The sequence below is a fragment of the Hyla sarda genome, chromosome 9, assembly GCF_029499605.1.
Source record: "Hyla sarda isolate aHylSar1 chromosome 9, aHylSar1.hap1, whole genome shotgun sequence".
NCBI classification, from domain to species: Eukaryota; Metazoa; Chordata; class Amphibia; order Anura; family Hylidae; genus Hyla; species Hyla sarda.
Genome location: NC_079197.1, coordinates 79,736,261 through 79,753,603, shown reverse-complemented (window position 1 = coordinate 79,753,603; position 17,343 = coordinate 79,736,261). Strand labels below are relative to the sequence as shown.

Below are 17,343 nucleotides of genomic sequence, written 5' to 3'. Positions count from 1 at the left end.
AATTTATTTTTTATTTTTTTACATTTACCATGCAGAACTATAAACATTTTAACCCCTTAAGGACTCAGGGTTTTTCCGTTTTTTGCACTTTCGTTTTTTTCCTCCTTACCTTTTAAAAATCATAACCCTTTCAATTTTCGACCTAAAAATCCATATTGTGGCTTATTTTTTGCGTCGCCAATTCTACTTTGCAGTGACATTAGTCATTTTACCCAAAAATGCACGGCGAAACGGAAAAAAAAATCATTGTGCGTCAAAATCGAAAAAAACGCCAATTTGGAACTTTTGGGGGCTTCCGTTTCTACGCAGTGCATATTTCGGTAAAAATTACACCTTAACATTATTCTGTAGCTCCATACGGTTAAAATGATACCCTACTTCTATAGGTTTGATTTTGTCGGACTTCTGGAAAAAATCATAACTACATGCAAGAAAATTTATACGTTTAAAAATGTCATCTTCTGACCCCTATAACTTTTTTATTTTTCCACGTACGGGGCAGTATGAGGACTCATTTTTTGCGCCGTGATCTGAAGTTTTTATCGGTATGATTTTTGTTTTGATCTGACTTTATCACTTTTTATTCATTTTTTAATGTTATAAAAAGTGACCAAAATACGGTTTTTTGGACTTTGGAATTTTTTTGCGCGTACGCCATTGACCATACGGCTTAATTAATTATATATTTTTATAGTTCGGACATTTACGCACGCGGCGATACCACATATGTTTATTTATTTTTTTTTTACACTGTTTTATTTTTTTATGGGAAAAGGGGGGTGATTCAAACTTTTATTAGGGAAGGGGTTAAATGACCTTTATTAACACTTTTTTTTTACATTTTTTTTGCAGTGTTATAGGTCCCATAGGGACCTATAACACTGCACACACTGATCTCTCATCCTGATCACAGGCGTGTATTAACACGCCTGTGATCAGCATTATCGGCGCTTGACTGCTCCTGCCTGGATCTCAGGCACGGAGCAGTCATTCGTCGATCGGACACCGAGGAGGCAGGTAAGAGCCCTCCCGGTGTCCGATCAGCTGTTCGGGACACCGCGATTTCACCGCGGCGGTCCCGAACAGCCCGACTGAGCAGCCGGGATACTTTCAGTTTCACTTTAGAAGCGGCGGTCAGCTTTGACCGCCGCTTCTAAAGGGTTAATACCGCACATCGCCGCGATCGGCGATGTGTGGTATTAGCCGCGGGTCCCAGCCGTTGATTAGCGCCAGGACCGACGCGATAAGATAAGGGATCTCGGTGCGATCCCGCTTCATATCGCGGGAGCCGGCGCAGGACGTAAATATACGTCCTGCGTCGTTAAGGGGTTAATAGTTTGGACAATTACACACGTGAGCATATCAAATATGTCCATTTCATTTTTCTATTAGGGGAGGAGCTTTTATATAAAAAATTTTGAGACAAAAAATGTTTAGGACCCCATAAAGACTGTATTCACTGTATAATGCTATGCCTGAATATTAGTGTATTATTATCCTTGAAATATTTGCATTATTCTCTCCTGGACTTGAGGATTTTGCAGTGAATCCGCAGGTAATAGTCAGAATGTGCAACAAACCCAGTGAGTTGTCTATTTTACTGTATAACCCATTCAACTCAATAAGTAAAACGGTTAGCCAATTTACAGCTGGGAAACCTCCAGTCTGTGGACATGGTTTATTAGATTTTCTAAAATGTATTTTATGCATTTTGCTGCTACTGTATTACAGCCTTAAAGCGTACCTGTCAGATCACCCAAAAAACACAAAACTGTTATATGTTGCTCAGTATCTCATCCTGATCATATACATGTAATCTTTATGTGTCTGTGACCAATATTTTTCTTAGAATTCCCTTTATTTACTTGGAGTGATTGCAAAGTGAAAGTATTTTTCATTTACAGCAGGGGGGCGGGCCCTCAACGTGATAACCACTCCCTCTCCCTCACTGCTCTGGGAGCGGTAACCCTTTCCTTTCTATACACACACACACACACACGCACACACACACACACACACACACACACTGTGGGGGAGATTTATCAAAACCTGTCCAGAGGAAAAGTATCCCAGTTGCCCATAGCAACCAATCAGCTTGCTGCTTTTATTTTTAACAAGGCCTCTGGAAAATGAAAGAAACAAGCTGATTGGTTGCTATGGGCAACTTTTGCTTTGCACAGGTTTTGATAAATCTCTCCCTGTGTGCCTACAGCTTTTTCAAAACTACAGCTCCCAGAATGCCCACACATCCTATTAGTTGTAGTTTTGCAACAGCTGGAGGCATATGATTGGTAAAACTGATTTTGAGCAGTTTTGCTGTGGCTGTGTTCCTTCACTTGTTGCAATACCACAACTCCCAGTATGCCCACACATCATTTGGCTTTGCAGGCATGCTGGGAGTTGTAGTTTTGCAACAGCTGGAAGCAAATGATTTTAGCCCCCCTGTAACACACACATATGATACCAAATAGAAAAATGATTGCAGCACTCTTAAAAATATAACTGTGGTGCCAGCACCCAAACGTGATTAGAGTCCATTCAGATAGAAAAAACGCCAAGGATGCTGCACTCCAAAAAAGATATAAAGTGGTTTATTTTCTCATCTTCAGTGAAGCAACATTTCTGCTTCTATGGAGCCATTTTCAAGCATAATAATATATATATACACACACACACATACACGCACATATAATATATATATATATACATATATATATATTACACACACACACACAGACTTTTTAAATAAAGAAATCCTCCATTCAGTCTGTGCTGCCCCTCCCCCCTTTTCTTCACACAGCAGACCGTGAGGAAGCCTGTGCTTCTGCCCCTACCCCCTTTCTCTCCACAAGAGCAGCAACCAGCAGCATTAGACCTGCAGACCTGTCAATTATGAAGTGGGTCCATGACTTAGGTGATGACAAGCAGGTCTAGTATGTATCCCAGGAGGTGGGGGGGGGGGGGGGGGGGGAGGGCAGTTCTTTGACTGGCTTTTTCAGTATGAAATACAGATTTTTTTTTTTTTTTTAATGAAAGCAATTGCAAAGCCTATTGGTTTTGTATGCTTTACAACATATCAAAAGTTTTAATATCTGACAGTGCCCATTTAAAGGGGTAATCCGCCCCTAGACATCCTATCACCTATCCAAAGGATAGGGGATAAGAGGTCAGATCGCCGCGGTCCCGCTGCTGGGGACCCTCGGGATTGCCGCTGTGGCACCCCGCTGTCATTACTGCACAGAGCGAGTTCGCTCTGTGCGTAATGACGGGCGATACAGGGGACGGAGCAGCGTGACGTCATGACATCACGGCCGCCCCCTTAATACAAGTCTATGGCAGGGGCGTGACAACCGCCACGCCCCCTCCCATAGACTTAATACGGGGGGTGGTCTGTGACGTCACGAGGGGCGGAGCCATGATGCAACGATGCTCCGGCCCCTGTACTGCCCGTCATTACGTGCAGAGCGAACTCGCTCTGTGCCGTAATGACAGCGGGGTGCCGCAGCGGCAATCCCGGGCGGCCCCAGCAGCGGGACTGCGGCGATCTGACATCTTATAGGGGATAAGATGTCTAGGGGCGGAGTACCCCTTTAACCCCTTAAAGAAGATATCCCATGCAGCAAAGAAAAAAAAAATACCTAGCCATTCCATAGTATATTCACCTACCACCTCTCTGACATGTTTGTGATTTTTTTTCCGGCCCCCATTCACCGGCTATTCAGCTCATAAATTGCAGTTACTTCCTGGTTTTGGTGGCTCTGCCTGTGATCTCAAAGACTACATTTCCCTGCATGCACTGCTCACATTTCCTGCTCTCAGCTGCCTGAGCAGGGAGCTTGTTACCACCCCTAACTTATGTTAGTCACTCCCACAGCTCTGCTACCTCACTCCCACATAACACTGAGCTCCAATCATAGCCCTATACAGCAGGGTGGCCACGAGGAAACAAAATGTAATCTCAGTGGTCAGAGAGAGGGACCCTGGAGTTGAAGCTGCAGTTTTACACTGTAAAATCACTCCCTCCCCCTCCTCCTCTCAATGAAACAGCTTTACAGTGGCACAATCACCTCCCCCCTCCTCTGCCCTGCACTCCTCTCTCCCCAGTGCTCAGTGTGACAATTCTACTCTCCCTCCCCTCCATTCTCAGTGTGACAGCCCTACGCTGGCAGCTCCCTCCCCTTCCCCCTCTCCTCCGTTATCAGTGTAAAAACATTAGCAAGGAGAGGGGAGAGAACTATGATCTGAATCAGCCGGCATATAGGCAGTGCTGCTCAGCCAATCACTGCAGAACAGAGGGAGGACAGTGTGAATATTCATCAGATGGGAGGGGCTAAGGCCGAGCTCAGGGAGCTCTCTGCAGCACAGGGGTTTTCTGGGTAATTGTCACGTCACGGCCCCTGGATGCTGCTGATAACAGCCTGAATAGGGGGTCGAAAGTCATGAAAACCTGGAACAGCTGAATTTCCTGTCAGACAGAAGAATGCAGATAAAGCTGGTTTCTAAGCAGCATTGGTAATGGAAGTGATTTACAAACCTATATAACTTTACCTTCTGCACTAAAAGCTGAGCAATTGTTTACTGTGAGACTTGTCCTTTAAGGATCAGAGCGTTTTTTGAACATCTGACCACTGTCACTTTAAACATTAATAACTCTGGGATGCTTTTACCTATCATTCTGATTCCGAGATAGTTTTTTCGTGACATATTCTACTTTATGTTATTGGTAAAATTTTGTCGATACTTGCATCGTTTCTTAGTGAAAAATTCCAAAATTTGATGAAAAAAATTTAAAATTTTGCATTTTTCTAACTTTGAAGCTCTCTGCTTGTAAGGAAAATGGATATTCCAAATACAATTTTTTTTTTATTCACATATACAATATGTTCACTTTATGTTTGCATCATAAAATTGACAAGTTTTTACTTTTGGAAGACACCAGAGGGCTTCAAAGTTCAGCAGCAATTTTCCAATTTTCACAAAATTTCCCAAATCACAATTTTTCTGGGACCAGTTCAGGTTTGAAGTGGATTTGAAGGGTCTTCATATTAGAAATACCCCACAAATGACCCCATTATAAAAACTGCACCCCACAAAGTATTCAAAATGACATTTAGTAAGTGTTTTAACCCTTTAGGTGTTTCACAGGAATAGCAGCAAAGTGAAGGAGAAAATTCCCTATCTTCATTTTTTACACTCGCATGTTCTTGTAGACCCAATTTTTGAATTTTTACAAGGGGTAAAAGGAGGAAATGTATACTTTTTGTAGCCCAATTTCTCTTGAGTAAGCACATACCTCATATGTCTATGTAAAGTGTTCGGCGGGCACAGTAGAGGGCTCAGAAGCGAAGGAGTGACAAGGGGATTTTGGAGAGTACATTTTTCTGAAATGGTTTTTGGGGGGCATGCTGCATTTAGGAAGCCCCTATGGTGCCAGAACAGGAAAAAAAAAAACACATGGCATACCATTTTGGAAACTAGACCCCTTGAGGAACGTAACAAGGAATAAAGTGAGCCTTAATACCCCACAGGTGTTTCACGACTTTTGCATATGTAAAAAAATAAAAAAAATTCACTAAAATGTGTTTCTCCCTAAATTTAAATTTTTTTGCAAGGGTTAATAGCAGAAAATACCCCCCAAAATTTGTAACCCCATCTCTTCTGAGTATGGAGGTACCCCATAAGTTGACCTGAAGTGCACTACGGGCGAACTACAATGCTCAGAAGAAAAGGAGTCATATTTGGCTTTTTGTGAGCAAATTTTGCTCGGGGGGCATGTCGCATTTAGGAAGCCCCTATGGTGCCAGGACAGCAAAAAAAAAAATACACATGGCATACCATTTTGGAAACTAGACCCCTTGAGGAACGTAACAAGGGGTACAGTGAGCATTAACCCCCCACTGGTGTCTGTCAGATCTTTGGAACAGTGGGCTGTACAAAATTTTTAATTTGCACAGCCCACTGTTCCAAAGATCTGTCAGACACCAGTAGGGTGTAAATTTTCACTGTACCCCTCATTACATTCCGTGAGGGGTGTAGTTTCCGAAATGGGGTCACATGTGTTTTTTTTTTTTTTTGCGTTTGTCAAAACCGCTGTAACAATCAGCCACCCCTGTGCAAATCACCTCAAATGTACATGGTGCACTCTTCCTTCTGGGCCTTGTTGTGCGCCCCCAGAGCACTTTGCGCCCACATATGGGGCATCTCCGTAGTCGGGAGAAATTGCATTACAAAATTTTGGGGGGGGCTTTTCCCCCCCTTTTACCTGTTGTCAAAATGAAAAGTATAGGGCAACACCAGCATGTTAGTGTAAAAAATTTATTTTTTTACACTAACATTGCTGGTGTAGACCCCAACTACACCTTTTCATAAGGGGTGAAAGGAGAAAAAGCCCCCGAAAATTTGTTAGGCCATTTCTCACAAGTACGGTGATACCCCATATGTGACCCTAAACTGTTGCCTTGAAATACGACAGGGCTCCAAAGTGAGAGCGCCATGCGAATTTGAGGCCTGAATTAGGGATTTGCATAGGGGTGGACATTGGGAATCACTGTCATAGAATACCCCTAACACTGTTCCTCCAGCTGTTGTAAAACTCCCAGCATGCCTGGACAGTCAACGGCTGTCTGGCAATACTGGGAGTTGTTTGGAGGCTCCATTTTGAAAACAGTGGTGTACCAGACGTTTTTCATTTTTATTGGGGAGGGGAGGGGGGCTGTGTAGGGGTATGTGTATATGTAGTTTTTTTTACTTTTTATTTTATTTTGTGTTAGTGTAGTGTTTTTAGGGTACAGTCACACGGACGGAGGATTACAGCGAGTTTCCCGCTGCGAGTTTGAGCTGCCGCGCAAAATTTGCTGCATCGCAAACTTGCAGCCTGATACTCACTGTAAGCCCCCTGCCTATCAGTGCATGCTGGTAGTTATAGTTTTGCTACAGCTGGAGGCACACGGGTTGGGAAACAATGAGTTAGGAAACAGACAATGTTTCCCAACCAGTGTGCCTCCAGTCGTTGCAAAACCACAACTCCCAAACATTCTCAGGCATGCTGGAAGTAGTAGTTCGGCAAAATCTTTAGAGCCAGATGTTGCCGAACTACAACTCCCAGCATGCTTGGAGTTGTAGTTTTGCAACATCTGGAGGACTACAGTTTGCAGACCATTAATACAGTGGTTCACATTCTATGCCCTTCCAGATGTTGCAAAACTACAACTCCCAGTAAGCCAAAATTGTTCAGACATGCTGGGAGTTGTAGTTCTGCAACATCTGAAGGGCCAGATGTTACAGAACTACAACTCCCAGCATGCCTGGACAGTAAGGGCATGCTGAGGATGTGTAGTTTTGCAACATCTGGAAGGGCACAGTGGTCCCAAAACTGCTGAACTCCAGATGTTGCAAAACTGCAATTCCCAGCATGCCCAGACGCCAAGGGCCTTCTGGGCATGCTGGGAGTTGTAGTATACAGGGTCCCAATACAGCAATGCATGTCGCTTTACGGCGACGTGCATCGCTGTAAAGGGCCCGACCGCGGCTGAAGAGGAACTCACCTGTCGCCGCCGCCTTCATTGCCGGAATCTGGGTCTTCAGGGACAAGGTAAGTACCGGGGCCGGGCCCCAGCACTCCCCCGTCGCGTCCTCCGGTCTTCCTCCCGTCCTCTCCGGACTTTTAGGGGCCGGGCAGGGCAGGAGGAAGAAACAGACGGATCGCAGGGGATAGGCGGAGGTGGCAGGCTTCCAACCCCGCTCCTAGCCTACAGCATGGTCCTGGCTGTCTGTGACAACCGGGATCATGCAAAATTACCAGGTGGTCGGGTCCAGAGACCCGATCAGCCCGGTATCGCCACAGATCGCAAGGGCGATTTCCCCCCTCGTCGTTTGCCCTGGATGCCTGCTGAAGCATTTCAGCAGGCATTCGCTACCGATCTCTGCCCGACACGCGGCAGGGACCGGAAAACGCCATGATGTCCTGGGACGTCATTGGTCCTTAAGTGGTTAAGAGGGGAATTCCAAGAAAAAAATTTTTATTTTATTTATCAACTGGCTCCAAAGTTGAACAGATTTGTATATCACTTCAATAAAAAAAAAATCTTAATCCTTCCAATAATTATCAGCTGGTGGAGTTTCTCTTTTCTGTCTGGCAACAGTGCTCTCTGCTGACATCTCTGCTTGTCTGGGGAACTGAACAGAGTAGAAGAGGTTTGTATGGGGATTTGCTTCCACTCAGGACCGTTCCCAAGACAGGTATCAGAGAGTACTTCGACAGAAACAAACAACTCAACTTCAGCAGCTCAAAAGTACTGAAAGGATTAAGATTTTTTTAATAGAAGTAATTTACAAATCTGTAACTTTCTGGAGCCAGTTGATATATAATTGCACATAATTGATATATAATTGTGATTGCACAAAAAAAAGCTGCAAATTTTTGTAGAATTCATAAATTTTTACCTGGGCGTTTCTTGGGCATCGACAGATCAGGTTTAACTTTACTGCGATTTCGGAATTCTGGTCCTTTAAAATCATCTTTGTCTTCATTAAGAACTGGCTCTGGTTGTACAACTACAGTACCTGAAACAATTACAGCGCATGTTAAAATGCATATTGCCAAAATATTTATTCCATTATGTTTTCCAACTTCAGAGACCGACATGTTAAAAGTTTTTACTGTTCAGGGTCAAAGTGTTGAGCGCCCCCATTGATCTGAGCAAGTGGGGACAAGTGCTCACTCCCTGGCTCATAGTGATCTCAGTGCAGCTTCTCCAGACAGCCCCATTGTAAGACTATGAGGCGGTTTAGAGAAGATTGATAGAAATTGCTTAGAGCTGCTGTTTTTTTGGTCTGTCTCTGAGGCTGTAGTGTAATTTATAAGCACTTACACCAAAACTGCCAGCAATAACTCCACTGTCACTGACACTGTCCACCCACATACGATTGACAGGTCCTATACACAGACCATTAGGAGAAAGCTGTCAATCATTCACAGGTGGACTAAAGTAGCCAGGGCTGTATTTGCCTTTAGGCACCCATGGGCCTCTGCCTAGGGCAGAAGTGTGACTTTGGGGCAGTAACCACTTCAGTGACCCCCCTTTAGTTGAATTGACTTGGGTTAGAACTGCTGCAAATTATACACACTGCCCAAAAAAAAATAAAGGGAACACTAAGATACACATCCTAGATCTGAATGAACTAATTATATCAAATGTATCAACCCATGGAGGTCTGGATATGGAGTTACACTCAAAATCAAAGTGGAAAACCACACTACAGGCTCATCCAACTTTGATATAATGTCCTTAAAACAAGTCAAAATAAGGCTCAGTAGTGTGTGTGGCGCCTCCATGTGCCTGTATGACCTCCCTGCAATGACTGGGCATGCTCCTGATGAGGTGGCGGATGGTCTCCTGAGGGATGTCCTCCCAGACCTGGACTAAAGCATCCGCCAACTAGGGACTGGGGGGAGGGAACCTACAACATAGAGGGGGAAGATAGTGTTGATAGAGAGGGGGGACTTATTAATGTACCTGGGGGTGGAGCGGAGGGAGGGGTTAGAATAGCTAATAGGGATAGGCTTCAAAGGAAGAAAAACCATATGCCATTGAATTGCATGTTGACTAATGCCAGAAGTCTGACCAATAAAACTGATTAACTGGAGTGGTTGATGTCTGAGGAGCATTATGACATAGTGGGTATAACAGAGACTTGGTTGGACGATACCTGTGACTGGGCGGTCAACATACAGTGTTATAGTCTATTCAGGAAGGATCGGACAAAACAGAAAGGGGGAGGAGTCTGTCTTTATGTAAAGTCCAGTCTAAAGGCCGCACTGTGGGAGGATATATGGGAGGGAAATGATAATGTGGAGGCATTATGGGTAGAAATATATGGAGATAAAAATAAAATTCTGATAGGGGTTTTCTATAAGCCACCAAACATACTGGAAGAGGCAGAAGATCAATTAATGAGGTACATAAACAAGGCAGCAAATCAAAATGATGTGATAATAATGGGGGACTTTAACTATCCTGACATAAACTGGGAGACTGAGACCTGTGAATCTCATAAAGGAAACAGGTTTCTGACTATAACTAAAGACAATTATCTGTCCCAAATGGTGCTGGGCCCGACCAGAGAGGGCGCCCTACTAGACTTATTAACCAACCGACCTGACAGAGTAACTTAAGTGCAAGTAGATGGACACCTAGGAAATAGTGATCATAATATAATACATTATAACTTTTTCTTCAATAAGGGAATCTCTCGAGGGGCCACAAAAACAATGAACTTTAGGAAGGCAAAGTTTGACCAACTCAGAGAAACCCTTAACAATATAAAATGGGATAATGTCTTCAAAAAGAACAATACTAACACTAAATGGGAGACTTAAAAATATCTTAATTTCTCACTGTAAGATGTATATACCTTATGGGAATAAAAGGGTCAGAAATAAAAGAAAACTAATATGGATGAATAAAAATATTAAGAGGGCAATAATTAACAAAAATAAAGCATTTAAACTACCAAAACAACAGGACAGCAGTGAAGAAGCATTAAAAAGCTATAGAGAAAAATGTAAGACATGTAAAAAAAAACCAAAAAAAAAAAACTGATAAAAGCCGCAAAAATAGAGACAGAAAGACTCATTGCCAAAGAGTAAAACTAACCCCCAAATGTTTTTTAACTAAATAAATAGCAAAAGGGTTAAAAATGAAAGTGTAGGCCCTTTAACCCCTTAAAGACTCAGCGTTTTTCCGCTTTTGCATTTTCATTTTTTCCTCATCACCTTCTAAAAATCATAATGCTTTCAATTTTGCGCCTAAAAATCCATATGATGGCTTATTTTTGCGCCACCAATTCTACTTTGCAGTGAGTCATTTTACCAAACAATCCACGGCGAAACGGAAAAAAAAAACATTGTGCGACAAAATTGAAGAAAAAAATTTCATTTGTACCTTTTGGGGGCTTCCGTTTCTACGCTGTGCATTTTTTGGTCAAAGTGACACCTTATCTTTATTCTGTAGGTCCATACGGTTAAAATGATACCCTACTTAGGATGGGTTCACACTACGTTTTCTCCCATACGGGAGCGCATACGGCAGGGGGGAGGTAAAACCTCGCGCTCCCGTATGCCTTCGTATGCGCTCCCGTATGTCATTCATTTCAATGAGCCGGCCGGAGTGAAACGTTCGGTCCGGTCGGCTCATTTTTGTGCTGTATGCGCTTTTACAACCGGACCTAAAACTGTTGTCAACCACGGTTTGAGGTCCAGTTGTAAAAGCGCATACGGCGCAAAAATGAGCCGACCGAACGTTTCACTCCGGCCGGCTCATTGAAATGAATGACATACGGGAGCGCATACGAAGGCATACGGGAGCGCAAGGTTTTAGCTCCCCCCTGCCGTATGCGCTCCCGTATAGGAGAAAACGTAGTGTGAACCCAGCCTTATATTGGTTTGATTTTGTTGCGCTTCTGAAAAAAAAAAAAAAACTACATGCAGGAAAATTTATACGTTTAAAATTGTCATCTTCTGACCCCTGTAACTATTTTCCGGGTATGAGGGCTAATTTTTTGCGCCGTGTTCTGAAGTTTTTATCGGTACAATTTTTGTGTTGATCAGACTTTTTGACCGCTTTTTATTCATTTTTTTATGATATAAAAAGTGACCAAAAATACGCTATTTTGGACTTTTTTGCGCGTACACCATTGACCGTGCGGTTTAATTAATGATATAATTTTATAGTTAGGACATTTACGCACGCGGCGATACCACATGTTAATTTTTATTTACAGTTTTTTTTATGGGAAAAGGGGGGCGATTCAAACTTATTAGGGAAGGAGTTAAATGACCTTTGTTAACTTTTTTTCCCACTTTTTTTGCAGTGCTATAGCTCCCATAGGGAGCTATAGCATTGCACACACTGATCTCTTATGCTGATCCCTGCAAAGCCATAGCTTTGCACCGATCAGCGAGATAGGGGCTCAATTGCTCAAGCCTGTAGTTCAGGCTTGGAGCAATCAAACCCCGATCGGACGCCGCGGAGTAAGGTAAGGAGACCTCCGTCAGCGTCCAAGCTGATTGGAGCATCACGATTTTATCGCAATGTCCCGATCAGCCCGACTGAGCTGCCGGGAAGCGTTTACTTTCGTTTTCAGACACGGCGATCAACTTTGATCGCCGCGTCTGAAGGGTTAACAGCACGCGGCGCAACGATCTGTGCCGCACGCTGTTAGCCCAGGGTCCTGGCTATCACTAGCTGCCTGGACAGACCCGGTGTGATGCGGGGTCACGGCGTGACCCCGTTTTTCACACCAGGACTGGGCTGAGGGCATACAGGTACGCCCTGAGTCCTTAAGAGGTTAAAAATGATAAAGAAGAAATTATAAACGGGGATCAGGAAAAAGAAAATATAATCTTCTCCACTGTATTCACCGAGGAAAATGAAATGTCAGGTGAAATACAGTGTGATAAAGGTAAACTCAGTACAGGTCACCTGTCTAACCAGGGAAGAAGTACAGCAGGGATGTGGAAATCCTATAGCCCGACGCCCGGGACAAGTAGTTTTGGGCGCCGGGCAGGTGAATGGTTCATAGATTTAGCCCTGTATCGGGCTAGCAGGGAGAGACAGACTTCCCTCTTATTTTTCTTTAATGTCGGTGTGAGGCGCAGGAGCGGATGCAAGTTTACACCTCACACCGGCGCTCAGAGTGTATGGAGGGGGCGGCAGCCTCCAGCTGACTGCAGAGCCCCCTTATCTCCCCTCCCGGAGGATGGACGGAGCTAAGAAGACACAGCAGGGTGAGAGAAAGGACGTAGACAGCTCCGTGCACAGCTCCATCCCCCGCACACAGCTCTATCCCTCCCCCTCCCCTGCTCTGTCTAGACAGGACCTAATCCACCACGGGGAGGTTGCTTGTTTGCACGAGGAAAACAGAGCAGGGGGGGTGAGGGGGAGGACGGAAATCTCACCTCACACCGGCGGTGACTACAGCTCTGATGTCCACTCATGGCCGGATCAGGTGAGGAGGCCGAGAATGCAGGCGGTGGCAGGAAGGGTGGTTGTATATGTATGGTGTGAGTGTATGTGTGATGTGTATGTAATGTATGATTGGGGGGGGGGGGGGGGGGGGGCAGCGGCAGGTGTATGTATGTATGATGTGTGCATATGTATGGTGTATATCAGTGGGCATGCTGGGAGTTGTAATTTTGCAACAGCTGGAGGCACCCTGGTTGGGAAACACTGGTGGATATGTATGGTGTGAGTGTATGTGTGTATGATGTCTATGTGTGATGTGTATGTAATGTATGATATGTGGGGGGGCAGCAGCAGCAGGCCTATGTATGATGTGTGCATATGTATGGTGTATATGTATGGTGCGAGTGTATGTGTGTATGTAATGTATGATGTGGGGGGGGGCAGTGGTGTGTGTGTGTGTGTGTGTGTGTGTGTGTGTGTGTGTGTGTGTGTGTGTGTGTGTATATATGGGGGCAGTGGCTGGTGCATGTATGATATGTGTATGCATGAATGTTTTGTATAGGAGCAGACGGGCATTAGGGCAGTTGTGCCATCTAATTTTATTTATTTTTAGTGGCACCCGCACTAAATTGCACCCCCAGAATCCCACCCTTCATACTCACCCGCCAACCAAGAGCCCCACGGATGCACACAAACACGCCTGAACCAAAACTACAACTCCCAGCATGTTGGACCATAACCTAAACTGTAGAACTATAAAGTGTAACATGCTGGGAGTTGTAGTTTTGGTTCGGGTCAGCTGCAGAGCCATAGGCTGTATCAGGGCATGCTGGGTGTTGTAGTTACTAACTGTAATTCCCAGTATTCCTTGACACAGAATATGGCTCTGCAGCTGACACAAACCAAAACTACAACTCCCAGCATGTTACACCTTAACCTTAACTGTACTATACAATGCAACATGCTGCAACACCCACACAACCATAGGCTGTATCAGGGCATGCTGGGAGTTGTAGTTATCTAGTAACTAAATGCAACTTCCAGCATTTTCTGACACAAAATGCACCATATAAACTGGAGAAGCAGAACACCCCCCCCCCCCAGTAACACATAAGTCCCTATGAAGACTGAAAAAAAAGTGATTAAAATATTTTAAAAAGTGCGTATATATGTGAATAAGCCCCTTTCCTAATAAAAGTTTTCAATTTTCTTTAAATAAAAATAATGTACAAAAATAAACATAATTGGTATCGCTGCATGTGGAAATGTCCAGACTATTAAAATATGATGTTAATTAAACTGTATGGTGAACGGTGTAAAAGTAAATAATAGTCCAGAATTGCTCATTTTTGGTCACTTCATATGAGAAATTTTTTATAAGGTGATCAAAAAGTTACATGTAGACTTTTCTGGGCTTGTCTCGGGGGTAAGAGGAGCTACAGCTCTCCCTCTGCTAATAACCTGGCATACTGCGATCACCTATTAAACCATTAGATCACCACTGTCAGCAGTGTCTAAAGGAATCTTATATCCATCCCTGGTGGTCTAGTGGGGGGGATCAGACTATTTTGGTTGAAATTATTTCATCTACCAGGACAAGTGGATTTTCTTGAGGGACAAGTAGATTGTGTTCAGCTTTAGTCCCTTGGACAAGTAGTTTTTTTTTTTTTTTTTTTTTTTTTTTTTTTTTTTATTTCCACGCCCCTGTACAGTGTCGCCTACAAAAAATCCAAATAGACATCACCAGGTCCAGATGGCATTCACCCCCGTGTTCTAAAGGAATTAAGTAATGTAATTGACAGACCTCTATTTTTAATATTCATGGACTCTATAGTAACAGGGACTGTTCCCCAGGACTGGCGCATGGCAAATGTGGTGCCAATATTTAAAAAGGGGACAAAAGGTAATTATAGGCCTGTTAGTTTAACCTCTGTTGTATGTAAATTGTTTGAGGGTTTTCTAAGAGATGCTATTTTGGAATATCTTGATACAAATAAAACTCCACATCAGCATGGTTTTATGAGGGACCGGTCTTGTCAAACTAACCTGATCAGCTTTTATGAGGAGGTGAGCTCCAGACTGGACCAGGGGGAATCGCTGGATGTCGTATATCTGGATTTTTACAAAGCATTCGATACGGTGCAACAAACGGTTGGTGCATAAAACGAGAAGGATTGGGCTGGGGGAGAATGTGTGTAAGTGGGTAAGTAACTGGCTCAGTGATAGGAAACAGAGGGTGGTTATTAATGGTACTTATTCTGATTGGGTGACTGTTACTAGTGGGGTACCACAGGGGTCAGTCTTGGGTCCTGTCCTATTTAATATATTCATTAAGGACCTTGTAGAGGGGTTGAATAGTAAAGCAACAATCTTTGCAGCTGATACTAAACTCTGTAAAGTGGTAAACACAATAGAGGACAGGGCACTGTTACAAATGGATCTGGATAGGTGGGGACTTGGGCTGGGAAGTGGCAGATGAGGTTCAACACTGATAAATGTTAGGTAATGTACATGGGGAGGAAAAATCTGGCCTGGGATTATGTATTAAATGGTAGCACACTTGGGACGACTGAAGTGGAAAAGGACTTGGGAGTCTTAGTTAACAGTAAATTTAGCTGTAGTGACCAGTGTCGGGCAGCTGCTGCCAAGGCAAATCATGGGGTGCATCAATAGGGGCATAGATGCCCACGACAAGGAAATAATTCTACCGCTGTACACAATCACTAGTCAGACCACATAGAATACTGTGTACAGTACTGGGCACCAGTGTACAAGAAAGATACAGTGGAGTTGGAGAGGGTTCAAAGACGGGCAACCAGGGTAATACGGGGAATGGGAGGACTACAGTACCCAGAAAGATTATCACAATTAGGGTTATTTAGTTTAGAAAAAAGAAGGCTTAGGGGAGACCTAATAACTATGTATAAATATATCATGGGACAGAACAGAGATCTCTCCCATGATCTATTTATACCCAGGACTGTATCTATAACAAGGCGGCATCCTCTCCGTTTAGAGGAAAGAAGGTTTCTACACCAGCACAGATGGGGGTTCTTTACTATAGGAGCAGTGAGACTGTGGAATTCTCTCCCGGAGGAGGTGGTCATGGGGAACTCTGTAAAAGAATTTAAAAAGGGGTCTGGATGCATTTTTGGAGTGTAAGAACATTGCTGGTTATGTAAATTATAATTATAGGGACAAAACGTTGATCCAGGGATTTATTCTGACTGCCATATTTGGAGTCGGGAAAGAATTTTACCTCTAGTATGAGTTTTTTTTCCTTCCTCTGGATCAACTCAGTAGGGACTCATTAGAGATATAGGTTGAACGAGATGGACTCTGGTCTTTTTTCAACCTTATGAACTAGGTTACTAACTCGTGGACAGTCTGTGGTGCAACGTGGCGGTGGATGGAGCGAGACATGATGTCCCATCCCATATGTGCTCAATTGTATTCAGGTCTGGGGAACGGGCGGGCCGGTCCATAGCATCAATGCCTTCCTCTTGCAGGAACTGCTGACACACTCCAATCATGAGGTCAAGCATTGTCTTGCATTAGGAGGAACCCAGGGCCAACTACACCAGCATATGGTCTCACAATCTCCTAATGGCAGTCAGGCTTCCTCTGGCAAGTACATGGAGGGCTGTGCGGCCCCCCAAAGTAATGCCCCCCCCCCCCCCACCACCGTTACTGAACCACCGCCAAACCGGTCATGCTGGAGGGTGTTGCAGGCAGCAGAACGTTCTCCACGGCATCTCCAGACTGTCACATGTGCTCTGTGTGGACCTGCTTTCACCTGTGAAGAGCAAAGGGCGCCAGTGGCAAATTTGCCAATCTTTGTGTTCTCTGGCAAATGGCAAACATTCTGCACGGTGTTGGGCTGGGAACGCACCCAAGATTTCCACTCAAGGGCTGGTTCTGCTAATGGGAACAGTGTTCCTGCTGTGGAAAAAGTGCAAGAATTCAGTTCCTATGTGTTCCTGCAGGACTTGAGCCCTGTGTGCCATCCTGGATGAGCTGCACTACCTGAGCCACTTGTGTGGGTTATAGACTCCCTCTCATGCTACCACTAGAGTGAAAGCACCACCAGCATTCAAAAGTGACCAAATCAGCAAGGAGGCATAGGAACTGAGAAGTGGTCTGTGGTCACCACCTGCAGAACCATTCCTTTATTGGGGGGGGGGCTTGCTAATTGCCCATAATTTCCAACTGTTGTCTGTTCCATTTGCACAACAGCATGTACAATTGATTGTCAATCAGTGTTGCTTCCTGAGTGGACAGTGTAATTTCACAGAAGTGTGATTGACTTGGAGTTACATTGTGTTGTTTAAGTGTTCCCTTTATTTTTTGAGCAGTGTATATTATATATCTGCTCGAT

At 44.1% G+C, this 17,343-nt stretch overlaps 1 protein-coding gene across 3 annotated transcripts in view; it reads right to left on the bottom strand.

Moving 5' to 3' along the window:
* Positions 1-17,343, bottom strand: part of ATRX (ATRX chromatin remodeler) — a 252,284-nt gene that overhangs the window by 166,322 nt on the left and 68,619 nt on the right. For all 3 annotated transcript variants that reach the window (XM_056540843.1, XM_056540841.1, XM_056540842.1), the window contains one exon: positions 8,443-8,562. In XM_056540843.1, coding sequence (XP_056396818.1) covers positions 8,443-8,562 — 120 coding nt within the window. The remainder of the gene's footprint in view (positions 1-8,442; positions 8,563-17,343) is intronic.